Source organism: Leptidea sinapis, chromosome 24, assembly GCF_905404315.1.
Source record: "Leptidea sinapis chromosome 24, ilLepSina1.1, whole genome shotgun sequence".
In the NCBI taxonomy this organism is placed as follows: Eukaryota; Metazoa; Arthropoda; class Insecta; order Lepidoptera; family Pieridae; genus Leptidea; species Leptidea sinapis.
In genome coordinates this window covers 4,436,563-4,464,467 of record NC_066288.1, presented here as the reverse complement: position 1 = coordinate 4,464,467, position 27,905 = coordinate 4,436,563, and the positions used below count along the sequence as shown (strand labels likewise).

Below are 27,905 nucleotides of genomic sequence, written 5' to 3'. Positions count from 1 at the left end.
TGTGTTTGAATTGCGCGATCTAATTCGCTTCATTTGGCCACATACAACATTATTATTGATAGAATGATAACTTGATATCAATGAAAACGCAAGTTGTACCATTGTCGCCCCCTCTTTCAATGTATTATCATAATATTTAAAACTACTTAAAGTTGTACAGGAAGAAAATAAAATCAAAGTACACTTATTAATTTATTGATCAGAGACATTCACACATCAACATCAACTTTTAACACTTGACAAGAAGCTTAATCAATAATGGAATTTATATTTTCGAGATTTCTTATAGTAATATACAAAGAGCAGAAATTTCATCATAATTTGTGACGTTTCCTTCCGCGAAAAATTAATAAACAAAATCCGATGCAAAATACCTATCAATTAAGAGCTGCTATAAAAATTACTAAACCCTAATTCTGTCAGCTTTAGTCCCTGGCATATCACAAGAGTTGAATGGAAATGATTATATAAAAAAATACAAAAATTATAACTATGACAATATACTAATAAGAAAATGCTACAAAAATATTCGAGGCTTATAAAAGCTGTACAATCTGTTTATAATAAATTTGTATCTAAATATTAATCATAATATTAGACCAGGTTTAGCATTAACTAATATATCGATGAGCAAACAATAAGTCGTACGCGTGTTACTTGATATGGAATGTCTCACTCGTGTTCACTGTTAAGATAGTTGTGGGATAATACCGGACCTCACATATACTGTGCCACTGTAAATTTCATAAAAATGTATAAAATTACAAAAACCTTACCAAATCATTTCACGGACATAATAATAATAATAATAAATGTAGAAATGACAATAATAATCATTGTAATAGTTGTATATTAATATCAAATCTTATTAGTCTACATGTAAGTATGATGGAATATTCTACTTGTTGCAGTCCCCCGGGCACCCTCTGCAACAACTACATAGATACAAATACTACAATCTAATCAAATATCAATATCATATAGTTTAATGAAGTCTGTATATGCATAAAAACTGTATAAGTTTGATCAAAAACTTGGCCACTCAACATTACATTTAATTTTCCATTATTTTACGACCTAAATCAAAAAATTGCCTAACCATAATAATTATATCTCACTTGCCATAGGATCAACTTATCAATAATAATAATTCAAATTCATAAATGCTTGCATTATTAGAGAGAGCTCGAACCAAAGTAAATCATACAACTTATGGTAAAATAATAGAATAATTTTCAACATACGAGTGTGAAACACAGAGTACATGAAATGATAATAATCCTCTTTAACAAAAACGTCATTTTCGTTTTAACTAACGCAAGATTTAAGATGAGCAAATTAATTCATATTGTTCAGAAAATATTCATAATAATATATATATACAAAAAAGATTTAAATTATTGATTTATAATAATATCGAAATTTTGTGCAAGTTTAACACCATCACTGAATTAATAACAAAATATTACGTTTTGTTAACATAATAATTATTAGGTCTTACCGGAATTTAGAAACATTCAAATTGTTTGGAAATAAAGTTATGTACCAAATAAATTTATAATTATTGAGTTTATAATATTAGAAAGAAGTCAAATGTATCAGCAAAGTATTTAAAGAGAGCCACGCGCCCATCACAACTAATACCCCTGTAATAATGGCACCAACTTATCGCACCGTATACTGCCTACATAACTTTGTTATTGTATATATAATTATAAAAGATCAATCCTACCGAATTAAAATGTATAAAATCTTAATTTTAGATAAGCAAGCACACTAAACTTAAACTATAAACATTCTATATGTCCCAATGGTCGGTCACCTTACATTACCAACTGAATATTTTTTCAAGATCGAACTAAGTTCGATGTACTGCATGGAACGAAAATAGAATAAATTAAAGGCTCTTTTTCAAACAATTATTGATTTGTTACCACCATTAGTGGTGTGACTTTCTGGTGCTTTAGTTATCTACTGCAACATCCATTGTTGTCTCCTGCAAAACAATTAATAGCAACTTTTATATTGAGTACAAATTAAAACAAATAATTATAATAACAGGGAGGTTGTCAATGTCCAGTTGGGTGCAACAAAATCATATTACTGTCCCCCATCATATTACATGTTTAGCATATTTTTATGGAAGAGAGGACAAACAAGCGTACGAGTCACCCGATGTTAAGTGATCCCCGCCGAGTACAATATATTGCAACACCAGAGGAATTACCAGTGCTTTCTTGGCCTTTTAAATAGCACTTTTTTTAAGGCAAAAACGACATTTATTTTCTCATTAATTGATTCCTTCGGAATTCTTTTGTGATTTCTAATATACTAGACACTACTACCGCTTTGGAAACAAATGGCACTCTGAGAGAGAAGAAGCGGCGCAAGATGACATGGGTATGTTTTTTTTATATGAGAGGGGGCATATGGGCAAGAGGCTCACGGGATGGGGAGAGGTGAGGCAACCGCCCATGGACATCCGCAACAACAGGTCTGTCAAGAAATGCGTTGCCGGCCTTTAAGGTGGGAGTATGCTTTTTTCTTGAAGGTCCCTAAGTCGTATCTGTTCGGGAAGACCGCTGCCGGTAGTTGATTCCACAAAGTGGCTGTGCGAGGCAAGAAGTTTAGAACAAAACGCGCGGTTGTGGAATGCCAGACATCTACGTGATGCGGATGGTACTTTGCACGTAATGTCCGGTGGTGGAATTCGGCCGCTGGAATCAACCCGAACAGCTCCTCTGAGGTAAGTAAATAAATGCGGTAGAAGATGTAGAGAGAACCCACATCTCTACGCAATGCTAGAGAATCAAGCCGATCGGAGAAGACTTAATCGTCGATGATTCGAGCCGCTCTTCGTTGTATGCGGTCAAATGGAAGAAGCTGTTATGGGGAGCACCCGCCCAGAGGTAAGAACAGTACAGTACAAAAAAGTCGTATCGTGAAATGAGCTTATTTCACAACGTGGTCGTGCGTGGAAGAAAGTTCCTTCAAAACGGGACTGTGAGGAACGCCACACATCCACATGGGGGGGATGAGATCCTATTTTAAGCCTGTCGTGCGAAGGTGAAATCCGAAATAAAGCGACGTGTCTACACAACGCCACGTTATCGAGCCGTTCACAGAACACTGGGTCCTCATCAATTCTAGCAGCTCTGCGTTGCACGCGGTAAATGGTTAGAAGTATTCCTCTATTTATGACGCCCAGCCTCTTCGAAGCCAATTTGACTTTACCCTCCAGGTGACCGCGCAATTTGCAATCGCTTGAGATTTCAAAACCCAGAATTCCGATACCAGGCGAGGCCTTAAGGGAAGTGTTTTCGAAGAGCGGTGATACGACAAATGGGGATTTTTTTTTGTGGTAAACACTCAAGCTTGAGTCTTCTGGGGGTTAAACTGGACTAGGTTTATTTTACCCCATCCTGCCACTCTCAAAAGAGGACTCGATAGGAGTTGCAAGTTTCTTCTTAAACTTAAACCTAACCAATGGAGGCACCCATATTAGACTGAGAGAGAGACTAATTATTATGTAATGGATTAGGTAAACAAGGGTACATCATTACTTAATTTTTGTTGGAAGAAAAGTAACTTAAAATGTTTATCAAAGTGGTTATATATATATAAAAAATATTAATATATACCTTCTAAACATTGCTTGTCAAGTTGAGATGAACCTATATTGGGATGTACTAAGAGCCCATCTTAAGAGCATCAAGAATAAGAGACCTTTGGAAAGGACTCATGCGTATATGCGTCTGTATATTGTGAGAATCAGGCATGATTATAAAATTATATAGAAAGTAACAATCACAATGGAATAATGTACTTTCCAGCGTCTTTGCTTAGTTTGCCTCCAGATCAATTTAACAACAAGTATCTCAAAAAAACCAAGCATCTGTTGTTGAGAGGAGTATAGCTCGGCTCAAATTATATTGTGGCCCGGAATACAACAGGAGACTATTGAATACATGAGAACAGCTCTCGGAAATGTTCAATACAATCATTCAAGCAGAATATATTGGTATTACCAATGATGGTGGTATACATAGATGTAATGGGTATGATTATGAAAAATATTTTCTACAGTGCCCCTAAAAGTTATATAAGACAACAGCGATATAATCTCTATCTAATCCATTGCAAATAAGCACAGGGTAACCCTACAATAGATCATAGAACACAGTGGCCTAGCCCAAAGGGAATCAAAGAGAATAGAGTATATAGTAGGACTGTCTAAATGCCAAGGTTATTTGGTTGTATTGTGCTTGTGTTCTTCTCTGTAATGCGCTAAGGATATCACTGAGAGTCAAGTACAAGTCTTCAGTCACAAAAAGAAAATAATATTACCGTTATGGTGCTCACATCAGGCACAGATGTGATTTCAGGAATCAAATCCGCCATTTTATCTGCTACAGGCATTATATCCTAAAACATAAATATAATTTAAGACTAATTATTTGGCATCACACTAATATTATTCCAATTAGATTTGGTAATTTTATAATTATAGAAACCCCCTAGTAGTTCATAAAAAAACATAACATTGTTAAATTAACAAACAGTGCAAAAGAAAGTAAAAGTGAATATATAATTTTGTTACTTCTGCTGTAAATTTTCTATAATTTTTTTCTAATATTTACATAATATGGCATTCAAATAATCTAATGAGTTCAAAGCAACAACATGCGGGTGTGATAAAATTTACAGCAACAACATTGCACAGGATAGGAAAGGCTAAGGAGAGGAGAGCAATCAAATGAAGATAATATACATAGAGATGACGGTGGTTTTCCAAATCTTCTGGTTATTCACAATTCACTCATGCTGAGAAAGATATGCACATGTAACTAAAATACAGGAACTGTTATGGTATTAAAATGCTCCATTAATTACATAATATCTAATCCTCTACAAGAGCTAATCCGGCGTATTCACCTGTGGGATGGCAGTTTGTTCGCGGGCCAGCTCTGGAGTGGCCGGGGGTGATATATCTGCCTCAGTTGGACAGAGCTCGCTTGGAGGTAACGGGAATGACTCTGATACTTCATCATTCTCAAAACCGGCCTGGGGTTGCTCCACATCTTCCGACAGAGAGGGTGGTAGTGAGTCCTCTGTTATCACAACAGCCTTGTCTGTATCAATCAATTCAACAGCTGGTGGAGTTCTGTCACCATTTGTTAGAGATGTTCCATTGAGCACACAGATATTATCTATAACATTTACAATTTCTTTGGTTGCTTCAGCAGTTTGTGTGCATTCTGTGTCACTTTCAGTAATCACGCTAGCATCCACATCTGATGATTTTGATTCGCAAATGCCACTGTCCTGTTCAAAAGTATTACTTAATTCTTTTGTTGTATCCTGTTGCAATATATTGATATTGTTTAAGGCATCTTGTTTCTCATTAATAGCTTCTGAGATACTGCTCTCTAATGATTCCATTTCATTTACTACTTCAGATTTGGTTAAATTTTCTTCTACAACATTTGCTTGGTTATCAACAGTTACAGCGTCATTGTTCATTTGCTCCTTGGCTTCCATGGAAATATCTTCGTCATGTACAACATTGCTTAATATGCTATCAGGCTTCTCTTCTGTGGGCAGTAATTTTTCGGATACATTTGTATCTGTAGTTTGGGTTTCAGGGGTATCAATTATAGGAACGGGAGAAACGTCGCTTTTACCATCTGTAATTGTTGTTTCATTGATTTCAGACAATGTGGAACTTACTTTGATATTTTCTGCAAGTAACTCTGGATCAACTGATGGCTTATTATCGGGTGCAATATGTGTAATACCATTAGTAGCGTGTGAAGCGTCAGAGGGTTCTGGAGCCATGGTGGTAGCGGCAAAGGAAGCCACAGACGAAGGAGGAGGATAGGCAGGAAGTGGTGGAGGTGTGGATTCTAACAAAGGCGGTTGCTCAACACAAACCTCGTTTTGAATGATTGTTTCAGATGCAGGTACTTTTTCGACGATATCATTCTTAGACTCTTCAATCTTGTTTGAGTCAATTTCTGGAATTTCTGGAACAGGTACAACCTGCTTTGTTTCTTCAGGAGTAAGTCGTTCCACAGGCAAACTTTCAGTTTCAACCTCCTTTATTGGCTCGGGACTGACACCAATCTGTTTCTCAATTTTTGGTTCCTCTGAAATAGGTATTTCGTCTTTAGGTGTCTCAGGTGTGCTGCTTCCATTTGTAAGGGGTTCTGTAACTGGAGTTTCGGGTGTTTTCTCATCTTTATTTTCTGGTACAGATTTGACATCCTCATTTGATTCCTGAGATAAAACTTCAGCACCAGCCGGAACAGCCTCCACAGCCTGGAGAATAATCAATAGAGTTTATTAGTAAAAAATATTAGGAACCCTCATAACATACATTCGAAATAAAATTATTAGTAACTATTATTTTATTAATTATTAATTAATCATCCAAATGTTACCATGACTTGGACCATTATAATGCTGCAAAAGTGTGTGTGCTCAGAAGAATTTAGACTATAACTGATGTAATAATATAAGCGAGTATCATTTAAAGGTTTAAAATGTAATGCTTCACTGCTTGTCTCATACAAACATGGATACACTTCAATGATCGGATCATATATATAAATGGAGTATTGAATTGCTTTTAACCCAGTCACCTATACATATGTGTTTTTCTGACCCGGCAAACATTGTATATAAAAATTGCTATAAAAAAGTTTAAGGGTATAAAAATAGATTAAGGCTGATTATGAGATCTACCAAATAATTAAATACTTTAATTTTGTATATTGTAATACAAAATTACAAAATTAAAGTATTAAGATAGATATAGCACATTATCTTTAAGAGATAGACATTTGCCATCGAGATTTTTTCTGTAGACCTATATAAGATACACAACTGTACCTATAAATTATTTTGTTATATCTCAAACGGTTTTCAACAACGGTTGTCTCCAACAAATATCGTTAACGTTTACAGAAACTTAACAAACCAAATACTAAAACCTTCCTAATCCATTGGTGAAAACAGCATGATAATCGGTGCAGTAGTTGAGTTTATCGCGAACAGACAGACAGACGCGGCGGAGAACGTTGTTTTATAATATGTAGTGATGATAGACCACGTAGCCAACCGTCAAAATGTACATGACGCCTCGTAATTTACGCAATTTGTGTATATTTATTTATTATTTACAAGTTGGGTTGTATTAAGAAAATTTAATCTTATCGAATGTAAAGAACAGCTTGTTGGCTTTAGCTTTACCTAACAATATCGGCAGATAATATTTCAAGAATGTCTGCGACTGTTTCTTGTATTAACTTGCATATTCGATATTCAGTACAACATATGGAGAGACTTGCAAAGTGTGGCCCGCTCGCCAGTTCAGATATACAAACGACGAATATGGGTGAACTCAAAAGAGCTTCTCGAGCTTAGCACGAACGAGAAGCTGAAGGTGAAATTTATAAAAAAGCTGCAGCTAGAAATACCCGACAAATATCCCCTTGACTGTGGGAAATTGCAACAAATCTTTTGTCGAAAAAAGTTTTAGTATCGTTACAAACCTGTTAACAAAAAAAAGGAGGAGATCGAACATCACGGAACGGGGATAACCCCTACTTAACCGAATATTGATAATTTGTTGTCAATACATTAAGAGCATCCCTCCCATTAAAATTGCCTAATGTAGTAGCATGTGGTTCAACCGAAACCAGTAAAATTTTGAAATTGCTTTACGAGAAAAAGTATAGGAATATCTGACTAGACCGACAAGCGGGCTGCTCTTACTTTGCCTTTATTTACTATTTTTGAGATGATCGCATCAGACAGTATATTTCACATTCCCGAAACACTGTGTCAAAACACAGATACGAAGTCTGTCAATCTAACGCCAGTTTAGATACGGTTTCGCTCCATCGGTCATAGAGTTACTTTGAAGCTAAGCATGACCTTGCTTTCCAGATGACTTTTAAATACTGGGCGAGACATGAATAAAGTGTAAAAGACTTAATTTAGAATACACCCACCCCGAATCAGGATAGGATCGAGAATTTTGAATAAAAAAATCAATATGATATCGGTAGCTGTATTCTGGATTGAACTCTTGTATTGTTTCGTAAAGTAATTCAAATTTCTATATAAGAAGCTAAATTTCATAGCTGCGGACGGACAAGAAGACGTTAAAACAATGGCATATTTCAAGAATGTTATTCACACTGAGTTCCATATTCAGTTTCCAGTTACGCACAGTAATTATACCACCGTGCACCGGTGAGCAATGTGTAAAGCAATAAAATGATATGCGCCTTCAAGGTCGTCTTTGTTTACTGGAATGGAAAAGTATATCAGCGACATGGCTCAGGGCGCATTTAATTAATTTAAATAATGTTATAATCTATCATTCAAAAGAATTTTTATGGATGAGGACGACAAATGAGAATGTAAATTTATTCTGGGTCACCTGATGCTAAGTGATCACCGCGGCTAATACTCTTGTAACACCAGAGGAATTACAAGAACGTTGCAGATCTTATAAAGCGTCGAATAAAAGTATCTACTTATGAATTCAAAAACCGAAAACACATAGGAACTGGGCCCTGTGGTGATAGTCAACGGTTCTACTATTTGCGCCACCGATGCTTTTGTATAAAATGACCGCATTACCGTAATACATACAGATAACATAGAACAGAATAGCGTATGATCAACTCGCAGCATCGGCGAAATCCTAAAGGTAATCGTTGAGACAATAAAAGCCACAAATATTGCTGTAGACTCTCACGGGTGTTGTAAAATTTTAGATAAATGGAATTTGTTGTTTATAAAACAATGTTGTGTAAATAAATATTTATAATAGATGGTACTACAATACAAAAACAAGAAATGATCCCTTGGAATTTGCTTTATGAAAAAGTAATCTTCAATACTTGGAACCCTTACTAAAGTTAGTCAACTACATTGTAATACTGTATTCGGAATTTCGGTACGGTTCAGAGAATAGATATACAGTCAAATTAAATGCTTATACCAGTGCACCAACATCCGAATGCGGCGCACAGGAAGCTAGCTATTCTTTGTCTAAAATACATCACGTGTGTATGTCTATTGTGTTCATGTTATGCTTGTTTATACAACTCTCCAACCGTGTCGGTCAATATCGGAAAATACCGTCGTTTCGTCCCCCTGCCGTTCGCATGACACAAAGTTTTAACATCCCTACACTTTACGAGCAACTTAAATTAAAACGGGCACTTTAATATAAATCTAATAGTAACAAAAAGATAGTGAAAAAGACTGTACATCTACAAAAAATTTAATTCGTAGTACGATTTCGTGTCTTACATTACATTATTGCCTTTTAATTTCGAATACATATCGGGTCTATTTTAACGCTGTTGTCACATATTATGTTAACGTCGCATAACCGATGGACTGTAAAGAATGCCGATTCGAATATTTTACGAATTAAATCAATTGAGACAAACTTTCTAGCAATGTTATGCTATGAGTAACATTATTTATGTAGCGATATACACGTAAATATTAACAGAACTATCAGGTCGTTTTAGTTCGATAACATTATCCCCACAATAACGGTAATCACTAAATGACTCACCGACACTACATAGACATGTCACAATGGCTTTCCGATTATGGAAACGATTTTCCGCTCTATAATTACGTACCTACCTGGCTATTTACCGTAGTGTAGGTTAGCCGCGAGTGTATTATATGCTATTGTTCTCAATTGCAAAAAAAACTGTTTTGAATACCGTTTTTATGTTTGCAGTCTGGAGGCACCGATGCATCAATAATCAATATAATTTCCGGATAGCGTATACAAAGAGAAATGTCTAATGTATCAATATCTTCTATTAGTTGTTGATACATTAACTCTGACAGAAAGAAAATTATGGATAAAGTCACCTTGGTTCGTAAATATCATTCTTGTACTTTCGACATCGAGGAGAACGAATAACTAAAATATCTACTTTATATTTGTTAATGGACAAAATACATTAAAAGCATAATACATCATTTGTATGAATCATCGCAGGAAACGGAGGGGTTAGGGTGGCGAATGGCGAAGGACACTGGGGAAGAAACCCCTTAACAGACTAAATGTTTTATACATTAATTTTACACTTAGCAGAAATTTTTCATACTTTCTAATCTTGAACTTTTTCTTTAAGTCTCGAAAGTAGTGAAGTTAATGAACATGTAAGTCAAGAAGTGAAAACAAAATAGTTGTAGGTAATAGATATTACAATATACTTAAAGATATTTTGGAAAACATTACGCGAATTTGATAACTAGCTGTGGTAGCGTTAAAGTTAGGACTTTGATTGTAGGTTTAGTAATGGATTCCCAAACACTATTAATAGGTCTACGAATAACAAGAAAACAACGGTGATGAATACTTTTGTTAGAAGATTTGCAAGATACCTAAAAAACACTATTTTCAGCATTCATTTGGATCGGACATAGTATTCAAAGCGAGTCGAGCCGACATTACCCGAATAAGCGCTACCTGCTGCATAGCTGAGCGTGAGGGCTTAATCTCATTAAAAATCAACAAAATAAAGTTTAAACTTATAGTTTCGTGTTTGGTTAGAGCGACCATGAAGACGTGATGTTAGGTAATGCCTAAAACTCGACATTAACTTTGTACCAAGTTTATATATATTTAATCTTATAATCCTAGTTTTTAGCAAAGGTAGTTATACCAAGTGTTCACCATTGTTAAGATAACAATTACAATATATCGATTATTACTTTAAGAACCCGTATACCCGAAATGGGGTTAATGTTCGACAAACACAAGTAAGGATTCGCTTCATTCTAGTAACAACATGAGTGTGCGAAACGAGTGTCGCGTCGTTAGTAAGAGTGCCGTTACGTGTACATTATATGTATACATACATACGATACGTCCTCCAACAGATGATCTACGTCCAAATGCTTCTAATTAGGTGACCTGTCTGTCACCCTCTTCCATAAAAAAAAAATTTGGTTTTACAAAATAAGATATTTTAAAGAATTTGCAAATTATGAAATTGAAGCTATTTAAAGCGTTTGAAGTAACAACAAAATAATATTTTACAATTACTAGGAAACCATAGATTTTTGGATCATACTTTTATTTCAAATACATTTATAACATATTTCGAGTTTTAACTCGTCATTTCCACAAATTATTGTCGACCGAAGCAATAAATTGTTTTTTAGAAACTTTACCTCATTTTATTTTACAAGGTTTACAAGAGAAGAGAAGACACAATCCAATCGAGTGAGCTAGATAATTATTATAACAAGAATTCCACCATGACGCGGTAGAGTCCATTTCAGCCGGAAGACGTCCACTGCTGGACAAAGTACGTAGACCCTCATCCAACGTATGGCAATGTTGACCACATTCGTCGGTCCAACTTTTGGGGGGCCTACCAACACTACGTCTTCCGGTACGTGGTCGCCATTCGAGGACTTTACTGCCCCTAACGGCCATCTGTCCTTCGGACTATGTGCCCTACTCGGTAACTTTGGTAAAGTAGACACATTTAAATCAGTATCAACAGTACCGTGACTACAATAATATGGGAATGATGACGGATACCAAATGTAAGGTGAAATAATTGTCTATTTTATTGACAGTAAGGAACAAAGGAGAGCAGGCGCTCTGTAACCCAGACACTGCTATCGGAACAGTTCGCAGCCTGCCCTCGCGATATCAGATCGGAGGTTGTCGCCCCGTCTTGCTACCATTACACCAATTACTATCGAGTTTCTACGTTCGCGCCCGCGCAGATATAATACAGCCCTATAAAATTAATTTAACAATCAGTTTATTTACACCTTAATCAGATTAATTAATCAGATTATTATCACGATACCATTTTTTCGCGAAACCTATCTATAACTCAAAAATATTGCTGATAAAATGTTGCCATTGTTAACCCCCTCCGTGAGGGGTAAAATTTATTATAGAAATAGTTCTATAATAAATTTTACCAGCATCTGTTGGTCAGTTTGGCTGAGTAAGAGGGAGAGACAAACAGACATTTTCTGTCACATATTAGTATATCGGTATGGATTATGAGATATACTTATAATAAAGACACACTACCTACTTCGCTACTGATATTGTGTAGTGCGACCAAGACGTAGGGCTTATAACAATTAATTTATAAACGAAAGCTTATGCTTCAATTGCTGTTTTCGTATTGAAAATAGTTGATTATTGCGAAATACGATTCGACAAACCCAAGACCGTGTTCAATAATTTATACAAATGGACGAATTAACCAAAGTCGCGTAAGGGCCTTTGAGAGCCGTCTTCGTCCTTATCCCTCAAGCCACTGGGCCTAAAAGTCTCAGTAAGCAATATGGCGTTGTCGCAGATATCATAGTGAAACACTATTTCAAAAATAGGCCCTGTTTGCATGGCAATGGGCTGTTTTGTTTTGTAAAAATAATGGCGGACAATCGTAAAATATGTCTTCACGTGTATGTACAATTTCAACCTTGTAATACAACGTAGGTACCAAATTATAAAATAAAATACGGCATTTCAAAAAATTGTACAGGTACTTCAAATACATGGTTCAGGAATGTTGCTTATGTAATCACTTATCTGATATTCATTCACTTAACATTTTTATTCCGTTCAAAGCACTACTATCATTATTTGTCGATTATTGTAGTCTCCCTTAACCAGCGAAAATTGGATCGAGATTCTATAAGATAATGTTTTTCGCGGGTTTCATGTCTACCTAAGTAAACCAAATACTTTCGAGGACAGTTATGAGTTATGACTAAGTCCTTAATTAACATTAGGTACCTACTCCTTCTGGCACAGAAATATTTGTGATATAATAATTGATATGCATGACGACACTTCAAATATCATTCATATATTTATTAGCACAACAATGAATCACCTGGGTTTTCAATGCTTATAAGGAAATGTATTTATAACAAAAACGTATAACAGAATTCATACATGTTGACAGCATTCATTTAACTATATCTACAAAGATGCAATCTCGTTACCCAACTCAACTCAAACAGTACTCGGATTGTACTCCGCACTCGAAGCCCGCTTCGCTACAAGTTTATCATTTCGAGACGAGTCTAAAAATAGTTTGTCAGTTAAACTTAATAGGACAACAATGGTCAATGTATTTAATAACAGTCCCCCCGTACGTTCCCACAAGAATGTCGGATAACAAAAAAAAAATTACACAACAATAGCGTCGATAGGAAATGGATTCCTTCCTCGACATAACAAGCTCTATTCAATGGTCGTATTATGAAAATAAGTCAGATGAGCCCGTATTTATCGCGGCCTCAGTAATCACCACGCCGGCCATTTGGTAAACATGCAACATGAACTGTTGCCTCGGGTTTCTTGGCGAGCTGCGAGCGGCTACTATCGCTTCGTATTGTGTTTCGTTACAGATACTGTACTGTACATCTATAGCTATACATCATGCGACGCCGATCTAATGAGCACGATTAAACCGGTCCTCACAATACGGCTCGACTCACTTATAGCTCCTTCGCTCTACAAATAATCCTCCATCTGAACACTACCAATAAACGCACGTTTTAAACCCAACTTAGAAATGTTAATATTAGAACGCGGGGAAGACGGGTTGGTCAGCGGTGTGCACAGTGCAGTCGGCTCGGCCTTCGTACTCACGCCCACGGCAATTCTCGCAAAACCTGCCCCGGCTCTGCTAATTTTATTTTGCACTTCGTAAACGTGTTTCAAAACATTCTCGGCTTAGATGGTGAATCAAGATGGAATCAAACTTGCAATATTATTATTATCACCCTTGCAATAATCGTACACGCTCCCGCAACTTCGCTCTTGTAGATTTTGTACACGTGGCAATCTGATCTAATAACACTGTGTTCATAATTTTAAAAATTTTATTATTTTTGTTTGGAAATCCAAACTCATGTTCTAAATTTCTAATAAAAGCAGCCTCCATGTAATTTATAACTGCTGTTTGATTCACAATACTAAACATAAATATAATGTACTGAGTCATAAAAGGCTTAGCGGTACTACGATGTAGGTTATTGTTAATTTCAAAATAATCTCACGAGATTTAAGTGAGCGTCGAGCGTTGAGCGCCGTGCTAATGACCGTCCCACCACCACGTGTGCAGCTAAGAAGACTTAATATAAACATAAACACACTCCGCCACGCTCAAGCACTTATGCCAATAAAAACTTTAATAAATTTAACTATAAACGAGAACATCAAATTTCTAACACGACGCTCCGGAGACTTTTTATGAGCGTGCGTGCAGGCACATAGGGCCTTCTGTTAATTGCCGCTTCTACAGTTAGCTTTAATTAAGGATGTATAGTGATATCATACAACTCTTTGTGTTTATCCAAACAACATTCCTCGGAGCCGTTACGTTAAGTGAAATATTTACCATTTGAAACGGGTAGCACAAAACAACCGACCGAAGCAATTTCACGCATCGTCTATAAAGTATAACAAATTTTTCTTAGAGCAGCGATACACCTCGCTTCTTTGTCAGCCGAGTGAAGCAATACGCAGGTAGTTAGTATTGGATAATGAATGGGCAGTTCGTAGACGGTAGAGGATGGGTTATGTGGCACGATTCGCTTAGACACGAATATTGAATCATAATGCGTATTGTTCGTTGGGTTGAGTGCCGACACGTTGCTGGCCGGTGCGAGTGCAACGAACCGCACCTATCGCGTTACTCGTCATAGACCCAACGTTTCGGTCGGACTAGACCGCAACTAGAGACGTTATCAACCTATTACAAGATTCTATAGTGATGCATATTATAATATGGAATACTAATGGACTGTCTGGTGGAACACCTTTAAACAACGACATAATATATCTATATACTAGTTTGACGTTAAACAAAAACTACAGCTAATAAAAAAAAGCAATCTATATAACTGCAAGAACAAAGAGAAAGTGACGGGAGAGTAATATAAAGTTGAACTTACACTGTTGCACAAATAATTAAATTCAATCTCAAATATTGACTATGTTTCGGTCTGAAGGGCGCCGTAGCTAGTGAAATTACTGGGCAAATGAGACTTGACATTTTATATCTCAACGTGACGAGCGCAGTTGCAGTGGCGCTCAGAATTTTTGGTGTTTTTCAAGAATCCTGAGGAGCACTGCATTGTAATGGGCAGGGCGTATCAAATATCATCAGCTGAACGTCTCTTATTTTCATAAAAAAAATTACTGTTAAAGTTATTTTACTGTTCTTCCTGGCGTACAACGTCCTATCAAGATCGGTCTCGTTGGATGCCACTTGATAACAAACTATCTACCCTCAAAAGTTGTATTTTATTACAAAATATTGAGTGGACACTACGAAAGGCGATTTCACTTCGCCAATATTTCAGCGCGCGGTCAATGACACCCATAATTTACCAAGCACCTACATTTTGTTTTCAATCTATTAATAATCTCGAGCTAAAATAATCGAAAGTAGGTCTTGTCACTCCAATAAAGGATGGCTACAGGGGAATTGCGTGGACTCCGTCCGGACTCAGTTCAAATTGCATTGTACTCACTCACTTGAGACTCAAATAGAATAACAAACAAGTGAAGAGGTTTCGTCGTTCGCTTGTGTAACTTTAACAAAGGGATTCGGTTGTTTATTGTTGGTCGGTTTATAAAGACAATAAACTTTACTGTTTCATAAAAACAAGGCAGGTCTGTTTGCTTTAACATAATTAAAAAATGGCCGCTACTTTTTGGGACTATGGCGTTAATATTTACGGGATACCATAGATAGTATACAACGTATGTTGAGGTATCAGCTCAAAAATAAAAAACACCGGATAATCTTATCTATTTATAATGCAGTACCTGTACAGTAAGGCAGGCGCAATGACTGCTCATTACATATGCACGTCGGAAACAGGATTGTCGTTCAATTCGCTATAAACAACATTACAACGTTTTTGTGTTTTAAGCCTTGAACCACTTTGAGTGCAATGCATAAAAGTTCAACTTAACAAAAAAAATTCTAACAAAGTGAGAACTAGATCCAATTTAAAATACTTTATAATATATAGTAATAGTTATTTATGCAACTGTTGTGTAATAAGGGGTATTAAAACACAAATGTGGTTTTATCACACGAGTGTGATACCTAATTATCAACAGTTGCATACAAGACTTTATCTACACGCAGAATATGAATCCTCTAAAATATTCTGAAACAGCTTACTGCTAACATTAAAACAGCCAGCCCTAGAAGTAACCTAATATCATCCCTTACTGATTATATACAAATAAACTAAGTATTAATGAAAGAATTATTAATTTTAGTAGTAATTTAAATTTTGTATAGTGCAATTATTAAAAATCACTTGAATATTATGTTATTTTATAGCGTATAAAAAAATGGCGGGGATTCGAATAACCTACTTTTTTTACGGCGCGCGGCGTTCTGGTTGTGTGGAACGCGCGAAAACGACAATGTTCTTTTTTTGAAATTCATACAGATACCACGCATCGAGCAATAAGAATGTGGCTGTCTGTTAAAAACTCTTTGAGCATGAAGGGATTGAAAAAAATAGGAGTGTTGTTATGAAATTCAGTACAACATAACAACATCGTTTGGATGATGTAATGGTTATTAGAACATTGGGTGTTTTAATGTTGCTAATAAGCTAAGTGTTTCAGAATCTTTAATAGAGGATTTAAAGCATGGGTGTAGATAAAATATATTATTACTTGTATATGGAGAGCGTTTACACAGTTATAAGAATTGAAAAATAAAGCAACAATAAAAACCCACCTCGGACAGGACTTCGTCAAGTCCATTGGTCTTCTTCTCCTCTTCCTCCTTCTGCTTCTTCTCCTGTTTCGGCTTATCTTTGCGGCTGAAGCTGATGGATCTCAGTGACCATTTCTTCTTGACCTATATTTTACAGTACTAATTGTATTAAATTTTATTTAGTTTTTAAAACAGCGATTATTATTCATCTCATCCTAAGCAGCTTTTGTGAACCACTAAGTTTTCTTGACTTTTAAAAGTCGTTACAACATTGTTAAAAAGCGCCATCTCCCCTTTAAACGGCTTGTTACTATAAGTACTTCTTTATTATAAAGACAATAACTATCAGATGATCCATTTTGATTCCATAATAATCGTCCAACTACTAAAATAATGTAGCGCCAGGTTTTAACCTATCTACTACACTTAGCATACGTCATATAAAACAACAAACCTTTTCCTTCTTTTTCTTGCCGTCGTCTGGTGAAGGAGTACTCTCTCCGTTCTCCTTCGGCTCGTCACCATTCGTTACTGGAGCTTCTTTTTCATTCTCCTCGGCATCCTTAACTTCCTTCTCTGTTGTGGCATCTTTCTCGTTCTCTGGTGTGCCACTGTCTAATTCCTTTTCTTTATCCTTTAAGATTAAAAACATATTAAATCTGTATTGTGAAATCGTGAATATCGATGTTAGGTATCGTTTACAATGTATTTTATGTCAACTTTGGACAAGCAACAGAGTCCATTAGTTCAATAATACAGGTGTAATTTTTTTTGAAAAATCATTCGGGTCTATTTCCCTCACAAAATTCAAGAAATATTAAAAAGTAAATATGCAGTTATTGGTTTCTTATAAATCGAGGGCATGGCTCCTTTCACAACTTTTTTCTAAGTCTTGTAGTTTCCGACTTGGCCATCACCGCTCTTTAAAAAAAACGCCCTGTATAGATATTTAAACGACACGTCAAATAAAGGGCGCAGCAAACAATAATTCCTTGCAATTTGCCTGCCAGTAAAGTATTTAAGGCAGTAAACGTAACATTTTGTTCAGAAATTCGTTCAAGTTCATTAATCTGATAATAGTGTTCCCCTCAATTTTAAATACATGATATATCACAATTGAATGACACCACATGCGGGCCTAAAATGAATAAAATAAAGAACCAATAAATATAATACACATCGGCTGTGTGATACAGTCATACAGCTGATGCCCCAAAAATTGTGTCAAGCGAATGCCATGTATGTTCCGTGATATTTCATAGTTTTCTTAGTTGTGTTTTTCCCGACTTACAATTTTTATTCGTTACAAAAACATTGATGTCTTTGTTACAATAATGATTGATCAATTTGATTTAAGATGCAATAAAATTTCCCGTGCAGCACGACGAATGAAACAGGTAACGCTAACGTGCATGAAAATCGTACTGTTGAGGATCCAAATGGTAAAGATGATATCCAAGTCTTTGGCGTGTCGAGCGTAGGTGAAACTCGGCGATAGGAATCATGTACAACAGCAACGTCAATTCGAGCAATTCTGCGTCACACGCGGTCTAATGGTTTGAGTTTGATACTAGGGTGACCAGACCAGAGAACTCAAAATGAGGCCGGACTGCGAGTTGAGATTGCTAGAATGTGGATGTGCTTTGAAGTATTGCCTTGATATATTTATGAACTCCAGTTTCTTCGCCCATCTATGTTATGTTTTACGTATTATTTATGCTTTCCATGACTTTAGATCAGACCTTAGTAAAGAGACCTTTTTGGGTTCGGATGAACAAGAGCTGACTTCCATGAGGCTGAGACTACGCCTATTGAGTGCTGGAATAAATGAGTTAGCACCAGCGTCACCTAATGGACACAATGGGACGCTTCCCACTCGACTTGTTAAGCTCCAATAAAAACAAGCTCGCCAAACAGTTTTCTGCCTGAACTGTACTTCCGACATCGCATAGAGCTGTGACATTGTGGGGTGGCTTTATAGTCTTTCCACCTTCGTTAAGAGTAGATTTGTAGACCTGCTGATACTTATTATAACCACACACTCGTAGATTCATGTTCAGTGCAAACATTGGGTACTCACTGTGGTCTCGTGAAGGTGCGCATCCCCGTTGACTTGTGGCTTGAGAGCATCCACATCAGCAATTTGCTCCATGCGGCCTTCGCCCCCGGCTCCTGCGGCCGCTACTTCTCCGGCGCTCTCCGCTTCTTTGCCGCTGATATCAACGGACCGCTTACTCTGCTTGGCGCCCATTGTTGATATTTATCTAACACAAAAACAGAATTATTACGAAACGACGAACTAGATCGCTGACAAATCGTTTGTATGACTTACAGTGGAACAAAACCGAATTTAACATTATTTTAAGTAATATCTGACTGCGTTACTCTCGAAGGCCAGAAGAGGCTGCATATTTAGACTCGACTCACCGGCGTCTGTGCAAATCAGACCTCTTATTAGCTACAATAAGACCCCAAAACAATAATACTACGTTTGAAGTTCTTTCGCCTAGCTAAACCACTGTTAGATTAGTCATTCAGGACGCCAACAACAATGGACGGTCTTCAAATAACTTGGAATTTAATGTATGCTTGTGTATTACATCAATTTTGGAAATAGAATATGTAAGTAAAAAATAACAACGCGTTCAAATGAAGATTAAATAATAAAATACGCTTCAAGAATACGATTATTGTTTTATAATTAAGGAATTGAGATTTATTGACAAACGATTATAATATACCTCAGATAATGCTCTCCGTGTATCTTTTCACGGCTCTTTCAATGACGGCAATTTATCTGAAGTGCATGGAAACCAGATTTTGGTGCAAGACCTACCTACTCGTAAAATTTTATACCAAATTAACCTCGGCAGTAATCCAAACAAAAAAATATACTGACACCGTTATAAAACTAACAATAATAAACTAAAATATAACAATGTAATGTAGAGTTTGGCATGAGTCAACACACAATTATAATCAAACTAAAATTTAAATAAACAAAGTGATAATACCTCAAACTCGTTAACAAGTTTCACTAGCAAATTGCTCTACAATTATACGAGCATGAAACATTTTGTTTAATACTTTACCAGAAGATAATTATTATTGTGTACATAAATGCTAATGAAAGCTTTATTATTCCACGGCGAATTTAATAACTCATTTATTATATTTAATACTAGCTGACCGGGCAAACGTTGTTTTGCCATATAAACTATTTTTAGAGTTAGACCATTTCTTGGGTATTGCAACATTACTTTATTTTTCTAAAATAAACATAGTCATAAATAGCTGATGTAACAAGGAGTTACGGAGTTAGTTAGGTTAACTTATTACTCCTTGTTACATCAGCTATCTGCCAATAAAGTCCCGTCAAAATAGGTCCAGTCATTTCAGAGATTAGCCGGAACAAACAGACAGACAAAAATTGTAAAAAAAAAAATATTTTGGTGTATGTACCGTATTTATATTCATATATCTCTCTACCTGTCTCGTCCTAACCGTCATAAATAAACAAAAAACTCACCATAAACACTAAAATAGATTATGACTTATAAAGTTATCGTAGTTTTTGCAATAGATAGGGTAGGGTGTTGCCGGCGATTATGTAAATAAATTAGGCTAACTAACACAATGGGCGTGTTTTATTATGTAATTAAGCGAACACGCACCCTCTGCACAAGGCGACTATAGAATTAAGTCTAGCACGCGATTACACTGCTCAGATCCCAGACAACCAAGTGATGATTGGAAGCAAGTGCGGAGACTCCAATGAGATTTAGTACGTCACTAAATAATATTCCAAACTATTCAAAGAGTCCAAAATACGTTGAAGAAGTTGCCCACATCTTGATACGGTAAAAAAGATCCCCAGTATAATTAACGTATGAAAGAATAGCCGACCCGATAAACTGAGGTGAAGAAGATGGAACATTGAGAGTTGGAACGCATTAGTTAATTTGACGTAATCTCAAAACAAGTTTATATGCCTACTATTCTATAAATTACGTGTTTCACTAGTTCTGTCATTTGTTCAGTATAATAATAATATGATAATTTAAAAACGACTTTACAAAGCATACAGACAAATGTCTATAAATACATATCAGGGTCATCGGGCACATCGGGCTTATCGATAAATGTAAACACAAACATAATTAATTACAATACACGAGTACCTCTCCCTACCATATTTAACTTTCTACAAATAGGTAATTAAGTTTACGTTCCAATGGAACAATATTCTCGTATAAACTACTTTAATTTGATTATAATAATGGTATGGGGAACGATTAAATAGAATCCCGAGAATTTCTCAATTCGATGTCAACTCTAAATTTACTAACCATTTAATCCGAAGCAATACGTACTCTCGTATTTTTCCTTTTCTTCTTCCCTCGTGTATATAATCCCCCGTATTCATAATAGTCTGCTAACTTAAAGCATTGCTAATTCTCACTCTCTCTTCTTCTATTGACCCAAAACAGAATGAGAAATAACAGTCTTAAGCGGCTGTTTAAATTTAGCGGACCATTATGAATAAGGGGGTATATGTATAAGTTTATAAACTTTCTACGTAGTAATGTAAGTATATGATTTTTTTATATTAGGTTAATTTGTTTTCAATTTCATTCATTATCAGTGGAATGATGTCGGTAGCTTAGGCACCACAAAAGCGCAAGCGCCTTCTGCCGTAAAGCAACAATGTACAACGATTATTGTGTTGGGGTTATGGGCATGAGTATAGGGCATCGTGGCTAATGAAGTTGTCTCAAGTGACAGAGTTTTGGATAGAATCCAGAATCCTGAGCGGCACCGCATCATAATAATATCGGCAGGACGTATCACCATCAGGGGAAGGTCTTTCGCGTCTTGTCACTTTTCTCATAAAATTATTAATAACGAGCCGCCGCGTTCTAACATATCATTTTGAATTTTAATACTGGTGGCAAATTACAGACGACAAATATAGTGATAAATTATTATTTTTTGTGTCCTATATATATGATTATTAATTTTTCGCCCGCGCAGCGCTGTGGTTCAATCATATCATTAAATAAATATTGACAAACACGTTTATTCGTGGCAATATTTCTTACCGTTTTTTAACACTGTATATTTGATCGGTGGCACATATTGTAGTCTAAAATAGGGTTCCGTTTTACTCTTAACGGTATTTTAAATGAGAGATATACCATTGCCTTGCTTGATGTAAAATTATGGAGTGAAAAAAAATCGTATCTACAACTTTGAATATAATAATATCTGCATTTGTTTACATTGGACTTGCTCGCAGCATTTGTAAATACTCAATGTAGAAAAGTAGACGTTTTTATGAGCATAAAAAAAGACTCAGGAATTCGTCTTTCCAAGACATATGGCCATGGTTGAATGACCTCTGAATGCATTCCCCTTCTACTAACTTTTGGAGCACTTTCAGTCAACCGGATATACGACAATGGAAGCCAATTTTGACTTTACTATTGATAGTCGCTTACAATCGACCTTGACGCGGTTATTTTCAAGGACATTCAAACAACAACTTTTATGATAGAGGCTTGATTAGACGAAATGTTTCGTGATAACTACAAAATATTCCACAAAACATGAGGGTAGTTTATTATATCATTATTGCAAAATAAATTTAGTTAACGTAGGTACGCGGGTATAATGTTTTGGTAATCATTATAGATATTTTATAAAGACGAACTTACTTAATGACAATAATAACGATTGAGAGACTCATATAAAAAACATCGTTCGTTTCCACTCGTGGAATTAACCATTTCACAAGATATAAAAAAAAATAACGAACTATTTTAACTGCTAATAAACGTAAAATTAGAAAGGGTTCCATTGCATTGGGTGAAAAAACAAAAATGTGGGTACTGGCCAATGTCAGTTTATTTATTCAAATCATAATGCTGTTTTTATTCAAAATAGTAGTTTAAGTACGAAATTGTTAGTTTGATGCTTTATTTCTCACATAGAAGTTAAAAAATTATAACATTTATTTGGCTTTAAAGTAAATTCAATGAAAAGAGGAGTAAACTTTTAATAAAATTTATACAAGCCAGTAACTTATACATGCCGCAGCTTGCAATATCAATGCTGTGTTTATTCAGAAAACAGCTAACAGAAACTCCACAGTGATTTTGTAATTTGTTTCCATTGAAGAAACTTCAAGTTAAAGAATTAACCCCAAGATGAAATGTTGTTTCAATGTGACAATATCATGTACACAATTTAATGGCAGTGTTTTTTTTTCGATTTTATTATGACAATAAGGGAGGAGACAAGTGGGATGTTGAGCTGATACTAATTGATAACGCCCTGCCCATTACAATCAGTTTAACCCAGGATTCTTGAAAAACCCAAAATTCTGAGCTGATGGTAATTGATATGTCCTGCCCATTACAATGTAGTTTCACCCAGGATTTTTTAAAAACCGAAAATACTGTGGCACTACAATTGCGCTCGTCACCTTGAGACGTAAGATGTTAAGTCTCATTTGCCTAGTAATTTCACTAGGCTATAGCGGCCTTCAAACCAAACACAATATTGCTAACATATTACTGCTTCACGAGAAAAAAAGGCGCCATTGTGGTACCCATAATCTAGCCTGCATCCTGTGCAAAGGAGCCTCACACTGGTACTCTCTAGGCCTAGGACTCTAGGCCAAACATCACAACAATAAAGAGAGAGGAAACTTGAATGACAAATGAAAACTGTTTGGTGGTTGCTTTATGGTGTAATTCATAACAGCTTTCTCAAATCCATTCAAGGTAAAACAGCAGATGTCTAAAGTATTGAAGTTTGATAAAATGATGGCAAATCTCTCAGTGGAACAGCCCGGTTTTAACAGCACAGGACCTACATATAGAAACCATCTGACATCCTTTGTACTCAACAGACCTGACCCTAACCTAACCAAGAACCATTTAATCTGCTAACACTAGTAAAATAATACTTTAATTGAAATTAAATAGTTGCTAAAACTTTTGACATTCAATAAGTAATGAAGCCACAACCTGAGAGTTGAACAAAGCATACAAGATTTTATGACAACATGTCACTCGAACAGTTAGCTCAGTTGGCAGAGCACTGACATGGAACACCAGATGTCATGGGTTAGAGTGCCGCATCATTCATAAAAAAAAAAAAAATCAAATTTTCTGTGTATTAATCCTAGAATCACTTTAAAAATATAACAAATTGTTTAGATTTACAACAGCAACATCTCAAGTGAATTTCCTTACATGAAAATATTGGGGTTGGGCAGGTTATCAACTGTAAAGTAGATCCTGTAAAGAGACGCCACAACCTGAGAGTTGAACAAAGCATACAAGATTTTTGAAGATACATCACTCAAACGGTTAGCTCAGTTGGCAGAGCACTGGCACAGAATGCCAGAGGTCCTGGGTTCCAGTCCTGCATATTTCATAAAATTTTTGTTTTCAAACAATTGAAAATTTATGCCCCAGCCTGAGATCTATATAGTGTCTCTTAGACTTTACTCACATAAAACTGAACTGAGTGTGATAAAATGTGAACTTGGCTTTTGTATTGAGCTGTATTAGCTTGATTTCAGCATAATTTCAGATATTCACTGATTATAAGAACTTAATCAAAAATTAAAAAAAAAAAAAACACTTTTAAAGTATTAAAACATGTGTAAGTACTTTATAAGTGTTTAATTTTAATGTGAAACAATCACATTAATAAAAAAATATCAATCAAAGATTATGCTAAGCTTACACTCAGCTAATTTTAACGTAAGTAAAAAGTACACTATAGGTCTCAACCTCAGACCTGTGAAGACCCTTCAAGTATAAAATTTTGTTTCAATAAAATTATTAACTAAACAGCTTAAGGGCAGCCACTCCATTCCCAATCCCAAAATTCATATTATAAAAAAAGCAATTTATGTTACAGAGATCTTTACTAAAATAAATATATTTTAAATTATAAAAAATGTATAAATTATTCAATACGAAAATGGCAAATAAATTCTTTAGCCCCTAATATTACAGTCTATAATAATTGCAAATATCAATTATTTTAAAACTAAAACAAAAAAATGGTGGAAAAATAAACTACTTATTCCATTTTATTCCGATGTAGACCAACCCTTTGATTACTGTTTTGTTATTTGCATTAAATTTGAAAAATACATAATACCTTTTTTTATACACAATATTTTCTCACCTTCGATATTTTTCTTTAATAATAACCAAAACTTTGTTAATTACAATGAGGTACTTACAGAAGAAGAAAAAAGTAATATCTTATCATTTTTGGGTTTATTATTATGAGACTTATATTGTAATGGCTACTGTGCTACAAAGGCAGTTCTTGTTTTAATTATATCTTTTTGTTATTTCATTAGTAAAGAACTCGGTACAAGAGTGTGACTCACTATTTACACGTTTTACCTATCCAGAATAGGATCTGATAATACTTTATAAATTCTAAACAGAATTGCCATGACTCATATTAAGTAACAAAAAATTGCTTATGATTAAGATTTCCAAAATACTTAATCAAGTCCCACCCATTTTCAACAGTCTATATCAATTGTAATCTGGTAAAGAATCCAAAATTGATATTTTAACCCATTTGTTTCCTTTTATATTTTAGTAACCAATCTATGTAACATAGTGGTAATCCCTTTTATCAATCCATCTATGGTATGATTTTTAGCTTGGTATTTTATGTGACACATAAACATTTTCTACACTATATGGATTTGCAAATTAATATCTACATAATCTAGAATCTATATAACCATTAATATTAAATATTAGAGGAAGGCTGTTAGAGGGCTGATTCCCCATATTTCCCAACACAGCTAGTCTAGGGGTGGATATGCAGTCTACAGTCTATGCAAGGGCTTACTTGGCTTCATAGATTTGGTCTGACTTCAGTCACCAATCAACAATTTTTAGAAAAAAGTAGTAACTACACAAAATTTTTTTTTTCTCTTATAATTATATCTATTGGTGTCTTCATCATATTAAATAACATCTTTTCCATCCAACTTTTATCCTGTATCATGTAGGTACCTAGTAAACCTTAAGGATAATAGTGCTTTGACATAATATGCCAATTTGTTTTTTCATAATGTAGTAGTAATTTATTAATGGCTAGTTAAAATGAATAGGTAGATATAACACATACCTGTTCACTTAATATCACAGATTGTAATAAATTATAATTGTTTACTACGAATTAGCTAAATATTACAAATAATGTTAAATTCACCAATAAATTTTAAAAATAAAATACATAATATGTTTATTTAAAGTTTTCTGTAGAAGTAGAAGAACCGGGGCTCTCAAATTGCACGTAACTTACGTTGAAGTTAAGTCGCAAGTAGGAATGACGGGGACTCGGGGTGTTGCCCCGGGCCCCCGGCCAACTTGCGCACTTTATAGGTTCAATTATGGGGATAGTTTCTAAATGACATTGAAAAACAATATGTATTTTGTGTAGGTAATTAGTTCTCAACACAAATCCTTGTGTATTAGAAATTAAAGACCTTTGTATTCAGCTTACGTTCAGACAACTTACAATGATGATTCACCGGTCAATACTTAGATGAATCGCACTCCTTATTTATTAATTATTTTCAGTAAAAATATACCGACGTGCTTGGAGAGAAGTATAAGTTAGAAATATCATGTCTCAGAGAATAACGAATTAAATTAACAATGGAAATTACGTTTTACTCAGAATGTGTAAGTATGAATTAGAAATTTATGTTTCAGATATTTATTTAAATAGTTAACAGCAACTAGCAATGTTTCTATTTCTCAGTTCCATTCACATTTTACACCACACAGCTAAGCTGTTTAATACTGAAATTCATATTTTAAACGGATACAAATGTAACTGCCGGTGCGGCAATGAGTAATATATATTCTGAAATAAATATTTCAGAAATAATACAATTTCAAAATCATACAATAATTTTAACTCACCTTTTTACTTTCCAATCCCAACTGTGAACTTTTAGACAAAGTAAAACACAATATATTAACAATTATAAATCACTCCTAGCACTCACAATCGGACACAATATGGCGGCAGCCGGCAGGACCAAATCTCCACCCACGGCGAACAATTTTAAAATTAAATTTTTGCGATTGGTCGGTTTTGACTGTCCATCCTGCGCCGAGACGCTTCAAGTTTGCCAACATTATATGATAAAAACCATAGACACCTGAGAAAGTCTATGGAATGCAGAGAATTTGATATCGATAATTTTAGACTAAGAAACTCATAGAAGTAAGCACACAACACAATCCACATATTCACCAGGTCGTTCGGAAATTACTTAGAGCTTTAGAGGATGTAGCAAGAAACTCAATGCCATTGTTTTTCTATGTTCCATGATTTTACATTATACTAAAGAAGCAAGCCGCTCTAGTAGCTCAGACGTTTCAATGGTTAACAATGTATGTAAAGTAATGCACCAAAATTACTCAACCGTTTTGAGTTACTTTTGTAAGTAAAAAAAAAGCAAAAGAAGTGATAAATCTTTAAAAAAACAGTGGCGTCAAAGGACGCCCGAAATAAGCGAAGCAAGAGAAGAGTTAGAGCATACTTTATGGCGTAGGAACTAAACGTTAAACAAAATAATGAAAAAAGAAAATGTATGAAGAGTGCCCACTGCCGCAACAACTATAAACGATTGAGCAAGTACTTGCGAAACGGTTTCCAACAGCACAGTACAAAACTAGCTATTTTTAATAAAAGTATTCCATATTATTATATTGAACGATGATTATTTTTACGGTACCTACATAATTACGAAGTATAAACAAATTGAAAAATGGCCTTACCTTCTATCTTTTTGTATTGTGTTACGACACTGTTATGTGTAGGCTATGACGCTTGACATTATTTTGTATTTAATGGATCATCTTCTCGTACTCATATATCACCATAAAAAAGAAACTAACCTGCTTTTATTATTTCGGATGAATAGTTTAACTAATAAATTACGTCGTGCTAACGAACCATCTTTCTCGTACGGTATATATCTCCTTCGCAATTTTTTTTCAGAAACAAACGATTATTTATGACTTTTACTCTACAATT

The 27,905-nt window shown here is 35.2% G+C and overlaps 1 protein-coding gene across 3 annotated transcripts; it reads right to left on the bottom strand.

The window, feature by feature from the left end:
• Positions 1-179: 179 nt before the first annotated feature.
• LOC126971583 (A-kinase anchor protein 200) lies at positions 180-26,986 on the bottom strand. Of its 3 annotated transcripts, XM_050817901.1 has the most exons (8): positions 26,783-26,986; positions 18,877-19,060; positions 17,251-17,430; positions 16,818-16,940; positions 5,390-6,321; positions 4,936-5,356; positions 4,348-4,425; positions 180-1,996 (listed from the first exon to the last, which is right to left on the bottom strand). In XM_050817901.1, the coding sequence occupies exons 2-8, from the start codon at positions 19,045-19,047 to the stop codon at positions 1,964-1,966; spliced, it is 1,938 nt and encodes a 645-aa protein (XP_050673858.1). In that variant the 5' UTR covers positions 19,048-19,060; positions 26,783-26,986; the 3' UTR covers positions 180-1,963. The 3 variants fall into 3 exon arrangements, with proteins under 3 accessions (XP_050673858.1, XP_050673857.1, XP_050673859.1); XM_050817900.1 differs by having other exon boundaries at positions 4,936-6,321; XM_050817902.1 differs by lacking the exon at positions 4,936-5,356 and having other exon boundaries at positions 5,935-6,321; positions 26,783-26,977.
• Positions 26,987-27,905: the final 919 nt, after the last annotated feature.